Genomic DNA, 8,966 nt, shown 5'->3' with positions numbered 1-8,966 from the left:
ATTTCATTTGGCAAAATTCTTTTTCTTTCTTTTTCTTTACGTTTTTGTTCTGAGTCCAGAAATCTATTTCAAATTTCCAAATTCTTTTCCACTGATAATTTATTGATTACTTATATCTCTGTGGCCAGCCAATCAAAAACACAAAAAGGCAGACCATAATCCATGCTCACACTCATAATCAGGGGAATTTAGAGTGTTCAACCAGTCTAGCATCCATAAATTTTGTTTTGTTTTGTGGGAGTAAACTGGAGTACCCGGAAAAAATCCACAAATTCTCGAGGACACCAGGAATACTTCACACTCTGGAAAGTCTGGATCCACCCCGCTTTCATTAGTAGATCTTAGAACCATAAGGTTGATGCGCTAATCACAAGTCTTTCAATTTGAGTCATTTAGCCATACATCAGTGGCCTGTAATTAGATTTGCGTGCCACACATCTACAAATAGAAATTTGTTTTGGAAGCTTAAGTGCCGCCGTACATCAGCCCCGTCAGTCAGCACGAGCGACTGTCATGCGAGTGGCTGTGAAAAACTATCTGCTTGCCAATGATGCAATAATGGAAAAGTTGCGAAGCATTACTCAAACGTTGATATTTTTTAATTTGGAGATGCTATTTTTTGAACATAGACATAATGTCATTACTTGTTTCATACCATGAAAGGCCCCACCAGATTTTGGGCATCCAGTGCCAAATAGAGCCAATTTCCAAATTTCCCTCGAATTTGTTTTAGATATGGGATTCCAATCCCCCAAATATTCCAGAATTTATGCGCCAACGCATTTTGTCCAAACCCAAAGTGACAAACATAAAATGTTTCTTAAACTGATTTTGGAACTTGGAGAATTGTTCCTTTCCCCTTATCTAAGCTTGTTATTGGCAATCTTAAACACTGTAACATTTAGGTATATTAACCCCATAATTGAAATGCTGTAAGTTGTAAACTAAAGTTATCTTAATTAGAATGCGCTTAAAGCAATAGAAAGCAACATCATTTGGTTGTATCAATTGATCAATGCTTGTCCAATCCGTAATACCCTTATGGTCATCAATACAACCTATTCCAAAGCTCTTCTGCACTAGAAAAACACATGTTCCCTCAGTTCGAAGGAAATTATGCCTATCCTAAATCAATTATTTTAGCTACCCTAGCCAGGTACCATTTACCTAATAATTTGGACGAATGCCGTGAGTTTTCCCAAGCCAGATCTGCTTTGTTAATTTCATGTCTGATATTATTAACTAAATAACTCTCAATACCCAAGATATAATTTGCAATTCACATCATTTGATGTTTACTTACGAGAAGAGCTACCCCTATAGCTCTCTGTTACCACAATAAAAATCTACAATAATTAAATAAGAGAAATCAACCTTTTACCAAGCATTTCCTAATTACAATTTTCAATGTTTAATAATGGACCCACAAATTGTCACCCATCCTTTTTGTTTTCTTTAACCAGCCAATATTCTATGTTAAAGTATTTTGAACAATCCGACCATTCAAAAAAAGTATTAATATTATTTTATCCTCAAAAACTAATTTTCTTTAATTAAAAGCCCTTTGAAATCCACAAATTGACTCAAAAATGGCCATTTTTACATATGGCCACACATACACACACACAGCCACCCACACCACCAGGTCAGTGGTTCTTAACCTGCGTTTGATCAAGCCCTAGCGTGTCGGAGAGTGGATGTCTGGGTTCCGTGGAACCTCTGCCGCAGAGGTTAAGACACATCGACTCATCATGTCTATTATTCACGATAAAATCACTTGACCATCACTGGCTGCAGATGATCACGTGACATTGCTTGGCCAATCACTGCTGGGAGGAATTTATATATCTTGAATTTTAAAATAGTCAAATTTCATTTTACACTAAAGTAGTGTTCGGTGAATGTGCCTCGGAAACAAATGTGTGGGGTTTGATAGCTCCAACAAGGTTAAGAACCACTGCACTAGGTAGTCTGTAACCTTCATGAAAAAACTAATTTTTGATATTTGTCCTTCATAGCTAATCTTAATGTGGGAACAATGAGCACCACCCAGGATGACAGCATAAAGAAAAGGATTGTCATTGCTGCTCGAGACAACTGGAAAAACTACTTTTCACGGTTATTTCCTGTTAAGGTAAACATTTAATGATTACGTATCCTTAGAGATAATCTGTTTAATATAAGTGAATTGTAATATTTAAAAGTGGCGGCCCGGTGGGGCGAATGGTTGTTGGCCTCACAGCTCCGGACGCCGGGTTCAAATCCTGGTCACATCCACCTGTGTGGAGTTTTTTTGTTCTGCCTGGGCTTCCTCCGGTACTCCGGTTTCATCCCACATTCCAAAAACATGCATTGTAGGCTGATTTGACACTCTAAATTTTCCCTATGCATGGCTGTGATTGTGCATCGTTTTGTCCTTGTGCCCTTCAATTGGCTGGCCAACGTTTCAGGCGGGGGTCTCTGGCCCGGAGTCAGCTAGGACATGCTCCAGCGCCCCCCCCTCCCCCCCTCCCCCCTGTGAACCTAATGAGGATGAAGCAGTTCACAAAATGAGATGAGAATATGACAGCGGACGTGCCCTGAACACCCCACTCATCCTCTCCCGGGTGTACTGGCTTCTTGTTCATTCGGTCACGACCCACAACTCGTGACCATAGATGAGAGTAGGAACAGTGATCGACGAATAGAAAGCTTTACCTTTCGGCTCAGCTACTTTTTATCATAACGGACAAATGTATAAACCGTACACTTAAAATTGCTTTAAAATCGTTTAATTTTACAAATACTCTCGTATAGGATGTCCCCTAATTCACAATTTTCACCTCCATTTTCATGATTTTTTAAGGGAAATTTTAAGATTGTCTGCTGGATTGCACGTTATTTGGGTGAATATTATAAGGAATGCTTGTCTTTGTAAATGCAAAATATAAAATTATTCAATTTGAAAAAGGAAAAAAACATTTTTGAGGAGAACCTCATGCTATTTAATTACAAAAAAAATCAATTTTCTTATGGGAACTATAAGATGTTGTTTGTGGCCATATTGCTTTTAGTGTTGAAATATCTCGATTCATTCAATGGTTCATATTAATGCAATAGTTGTCACTTTCAAACAACAAATAAAAAGGAAAAAAATATCAAAGTTGAAACAGGAAGTCACATGAACAGTGCTCACATGGTAAACACTACGAACACATATCAAGACTACTCGCGTCCGTACAGTCAGAGCACATTGAACTACAGTAAGATGGCGGCGCCCTGAGCGAGCAATGGCAGGCACAAGTAATGCACAACCTGCTTGGTAAAAAAAAGGTCCACTGTTGGAGCAATCATTACAAAATGGAAAAAGAGGAACATGATGGACAATATCAATCGAAGTGGACCTCCATACAAGATATGATCAAAAGAAAGGTGACAAATAAGCCCAGAACTACACGAGTGGTAAATGCTCTGAATAGAGCAGTGACCACCGTTTCCAAGCTGACTGCTGGTAATTTAATAATATACTATCTTGGTTTGAAATCACGCATGGCATGGAAGGTTCCCACGGTTAAACCAGCACATATCAAGCAAAGTCTGTCTTAAGCCTGCCAATGACTAATTGACAATGAAACATTTTAAGATTCAGGTGTGGCCCAGCCATTTTTCAAAGCCCAGAAACCTGACTTATCTGTGTGGAGGAGTGGGGAGAAATGCCTTCTGCAGTGTGTGCAAACCTGGTGAAAAACTACAGAAGACATGTAACGTCTGTAATTGCAATCAGAGGCTAGTGAACCATAGATTGGTTTTCTCATCTGTTCAAACTCTAATTTGCAGCTGTATCACACAAATAAATCTATCTAAATCTATCTTATCTGTGCACATGCACAATAACAATTTCAGACTCCTCCATGATTTCTTAGTGGGAGAACTTGCAATATAGCTGGGTGTTCAAATACTTATTGAACTCACTGTATATTAATAAATTCATGGTTATTTTCATAATTATAAAACAAAATTGGTCCGTACCGCAGAGCTCTCATTACAGGATACATTGAGGACAATGAAATGCAAGACAAGTACAAATTGATTTAATTTCAATAATTTACATTGCATTTCACTAACATTCTCATCTGGAAAACTACATTATAAATGTAAACCAAACCTAACAATTAAAATCTAGGATCAATGCCACACATGCCTTGACCCCATTTATTAATAACATTTACTAATTGCAGACAGACAGTGGTGATGCTCAGCTTTTGGGTGTGAATCATCGTGGAATTAATCTCCTCAAGATAGTAACGGCGTCGGGCATGGATGCAACACACCTCAGTCTACTTCGAAGTTACAGGTAAACATTCTTTCAACACACAGAGAAAGCACAGTTTAAGATCAGTGGGTGGCACACACTGATTTTCATGCTGTTCATATTCATCCAGCTTATTTCATTCTCAGGACATTGTATCCATCACATCGAGACTGTTGTCTTTGTCCAAAAAGAAGATTTAGGTTGAATGTATGTATTAAGAAATCTTTTTAATCTCAACAAAAAAAGCTATATGGAACTAGTACTAGCTAAGGGTACATTTGGACATTGGAATACACAAAGAGTGTTCGAAGAACTTTTTTTCATTTTAGTTTTGTCATAAAAAGACATACACCCCAGAGCACAGGTGTGAAAGTGACGGCCTGGCCCGCCACATCATTTTGTGCGGACTGAAAAAGTAAATCATGAGTACCGACTTTCTTCTATCATATTTTCAGATTTTCCCCTTTTTAAATCAATAATTGAGATTTTTTTTAATCCAATCTTTTAGTTTTTAGTTCAAAAAGTATTTTGTCTAATCAGAAAATAAATGTATAAAATATTTTCTATTTTATAAAATATGTTTTGTTCTTAAAAACAAATGATTAAAAAACAATTTCCCTTACTAGGGAAAAAAAGCTCAAATAAACATTGTTTTACATTTAGACAAACTAAATATTTAGGGCTTTTGATCCAGTTCTTTTAATCTGATTTTTTTTTAGAAAAAAGTAAGTATTATAACGAAAATGGTCCGGCCCTTATTAACTCGAGTTGACGTTAATGCGGCTCGCGAACGAACCATTGCAGCAGACAATCCTTTTGATGAATTTTCCCTTCAGAGTAACAAACGTGTACTTTGTAACCATGAATATGGAGATGAAAGTTGTGAACCGGGGGTGTCTTGTACGTGAGAAATTGTAAACATCAAACATTTTTCAGGCAATTTTAAGGGTGCAGCTCATAAGCGGGCGCGGCTTATTTGGAGAAAATACGTTAAATTTCAAATGTCACAATTTTCCTGTGCGTAATTACACCAAAACAAAGGAAAACGTGATGTTTTGGTTATTCATAGCTGTGTTCTATAATTTTAATGGTACGGCCCGCAAATTATATCTAGGAGTCGTATGTGGCCCCCGATGTAAAACAAGTTTGACACCCCTGCCTTAGAGGTTGAATGCACCTTAAATGTCAACGTTATCATGATGCGCCAGGATGGTGAGCATAATTAAATATTTTCTTAATTCTTAATGATAACTAATAAAGCTTGTTTGTCCCCCCAAAAATCCTTGAATGATCATGATCAGCCTTATTATAAAATCTATAGGATACAAAAGAATAGTAAAATCTGGTGTTTTACACTCTAGAAAACTTGCATTTTTGTTGAACTCCGGACTCCTCCTATGCCTGGGTTTTGCCTCAGAGACGACCAGAGCCACGTACCGCTTGGCCACCTGGTACCTGCCTGCTGCCTCCGGAGTCCTGTGGGCCAAAAGAGCCCGGTAGGACTCCCTTTTCAGCCTGACAGCATCCCTTATCGTGGGTGTCCACAAGCGGGTTCTGGTGTTGCGGCCATGACAGGGAAGACAACCTTGTGGCCGCAGTTCCGGTCTCCGGAAGCGCGGAACATGGTTCACTCGGACTCAATGTCTCCCGCCGCTTCCCAGACATGAGAGAAACTCTGTCGGAGGTGGGAATTGAAACTCCTGACAGGGGACTCCACCAGGCGTTCCCTGCAGACCCCCTCAAAACATTTAGGTCTCCCGGGCCGCACTGGCCTCTTCTTCCCAATCACTCCCCTCCAGGTCTCAGTGTCATTGCCCACGAGAGCATTGAAATCCCCCAGCAGAACGAGGGAATCCGCCAAAGTGGCACTCTCCAGCACCCCCTCTAAGGACTCAAAAAAGGGTGGGTACTCTGAACTGCTGTTTGGTGCATACACACAAACAACAGTCAAGTTCTGTCTCCCCACCCGAAGACGAAGGGATGCTACTCTCTCGTCCATCGATGAAAACCCCGACATATACGCCCACACCCGCTCGGCACCTCTCACCACGGGCAATTCCAGAGTGGAAATGTCAGTGAGGCGTCTTTAACATCTCACTATTTATGCCTGTTGCCTCCACGCGCATCAAAGTCATCACCATGATCTCTGGCCCCAAGAAATCATCACCTTCCTGCCTCAATGACTCCTGCTCAATTTAAACGACACCCATCCTAAGTAAGTGCTTTGAACGGCTAGTCATGCTCCAACTCAAGTCTATGCTTATCCTCCAGTCCACGTCTTGATCCAACAGTTTTACCGATGATGACATCTCCACTGCCCTTACCACATCGGCTTTCAACACAATCAACAACCAACAGTTATTCTCAAATTTGCAATACCTGGTCTTAATACCTCACTCTGACACTGGGTTTTAGATTTCTTGACTTGAAGACCTCAGGCAGTTCGAGGCAGTGGGAAAACAACCTGTTAGGGCAGGGTTGGGAAAACTTTTTGGCCCGGGGGCCACATTGACTTTAAAGATTTGACAGACGGGCCGGGTCAGCACAAGATACGATACATGTAAAAAACTGCCTCTGTTAACTGTACATATGAAACATAAACAGAAAAAAGGACTAAAGTATTAACATACTCATCGCTCATCTGGGATTTATGCGGTGCTTTCTTTGTTTTCAACAGACTAAAGTTCTGTTCCATCTTCTGGATGTTTGGAAATTTGGCTGCAGTTAATAAAGCATAAAACTCAGAGACTTTGAGGGAGTTGAACTTGTCACATTGGAGATCAACCAGTTCCAACTGCAACTCCTGTGGAAATGTTTCCTGGTTCTAATGAGAAAGGACATGACACCAGCAGTCAATATTTCCAAAATCAAAAAAAAAAACGACGGCAGAATTGCTCATGCAGGTCATCCAATGATTTCCTGTATTTTTTTTTTCACATGCGTGGGCCTCTTTTAACGCAGCCAGTGTGAGAAAACAAGCAAAAGACTTGTCTGATATTTGCTTGAAAGATTAAACCAGTTTGGTTTTGAAGGCGGAAGGTTTGCTTGCACAAACTCCTTTTTTTCTTGTAGCTTCACATTCAGCTCGTTCATGTGTGTCAGGATGTCAACAGTAAAAGTTAAATGTTCAGAAATGTGTCCAATAACGAACTAATCTCCTATTTGAGCTCCCACACACATACTATTACATTCTATCACTAGACTAGTGCGCCATCTACCGGGAAAACTGATATTGCATGGAAATGAATGAGGTCATTGATTTTTACTATAATTGGATTGGATAACTTTATTCATCCAGTATTTGGGAAATTTCATTGTGACAGTAGCAGAGGGTGATTAGACAGAACAACAAAGTAAAAGCAGAAAGTACAAGGCAAATCAAATTAATTGGGATCATTAATAATCACCAAATCATTAAGACAGAAAAGCAGCAAAAACACTAAAAGCGCTACCGCCGCTGGCTGCCATGAACGGTGCCATCTTGGTTGCGGTAGCTAAAACGGATACAGACTCAAATAGACGTCGTAAAGTTGGAAAAAAACTGGAACCATACACAGGAAATCTTCCACAAGATGGGGAACTTCTGCAGACTGGAACCGAGGTAGAGAATATGCAGAGCCATTTGCTCTCATCCCAAGGATTCGTCCCTGCATGCCCCTTGAATCATCAAGTCTGTGCTCCTTCCTAACCCCACTGTCATTTAACAAGTCTCCCGAACAACCAACAGGATCCATGCAACTCTTTTTTGCACTCTGGGACAAAGCCTCTAAAATAAACCTTGTACAGCTTACCTACCCAATTTATCGAAGATTCTGCTACGGGATTTCGCCGTGCTTCAAAACTTAATACAACCACCACAACCGACATGGTGAAATTATGAGCCACCATGTATTCTGCCTCTTCACATATGTACACAATTAGGAACTTTTATTTATTGTCCACAGTGCGACAAGACTGCACTTTTCTGCTCAGTCACTTTAGGCATTTCATCATTCATCCTCCAATATCTTAAATAAGCTGTTGACTTTGGAATACTGATATTAGTATAACTTGCACCTTCAATGTGTCTTCTTTCATGATGAGTGTGTATTGATCCTATTTCTCTTGATGCACTTTAACTTGCTTGTAGGGGCCAATTGGGGATTGATTGGGTCATGTTCCTTATTGGTGTGATGTTTTGTATGTATTTCCTTGATTGTTTTTATGTTTGATCATTTATTTGGGGGGGGGGGGACTGATAATTTCCTCGCATAGCAAGGCAAATGCCTTTGGAGTTCATTGATTTGGAAGTATGGGCGGAGACAAGTGAGATAAAACATTTATATGGTCATGTCACCTGTTTTATGGCTTTGATCTGTGTGGCTGTTTTATATATAGCGACACCCTTTTTTGACCATATGTGTTATGTAAATCTTTATTAAATAGATCACTAAATAGATTCAGTATAACTTTCTTTTCCTGTCATCTGCGTTCAAGACTCCACATTAATCTAGTTTCAAAAGGTATATAGAAGACGTTGGAAATATACACCTACAATGCTTAACCATAAACCACCCTTTAAACTGTTTTTTTTTTTTATAACTGCAATTAGGTCTGAATTCAGATGCCTTTATCACTCTGGTATTAGATTCATTTTGAGGGGTTTGAGAGAAACATAATTTCATTGCTCTCTATG

The 8,966-nt window shown here is 39.5% G+C and overlaps 1 protein-coding gene across 1 annotated transcript in view; it reads left to right on the top strand.

Annotated features, from left to right (window-relative positions):
- LOC144211952 (unconventional myosin-XVB-like) overlaps window positions 1-4,337 on the top strand; it is a 10,965-nt gene extending 6,628 nt beyond the window's left edge. The window contains exons 6-7 of the mRNA XM_077739530.1: window positions 2,019-2,134; window positions 4,218-4,337. Coding sequence (XP_077595656.1) covers window positions 2,019-2,134; window positions 4,218-4,337 — 236 coding nt within the window. The remainder of the gene's footprint in view (window positions 1-2,018; window positions 2,135-4,217) is intronic.
- The last annotated feature ends 4,629 nt before the right edge of the window (window positions 4,338-8,966 follow it).

This window comes from Stigmatopora nigra, chromosome 18 (genome assembly GCF_051989575.1).
Source record: "Stigmatopora nigra isolate UIUO_SnigA chromosome 18, RoL_Snig_1.1, whole genome shotgun sequence".
Lineage (NCBI taxonomy): Eukaryota > Metazoa > Chordata > Actinopteri > Syngnathiformes > Syngnathidae > Stigmatopora > Stigmatopora nigra.
This window is presented reverse-complemented; position numbering and strand designations above follow the sequence as displayed.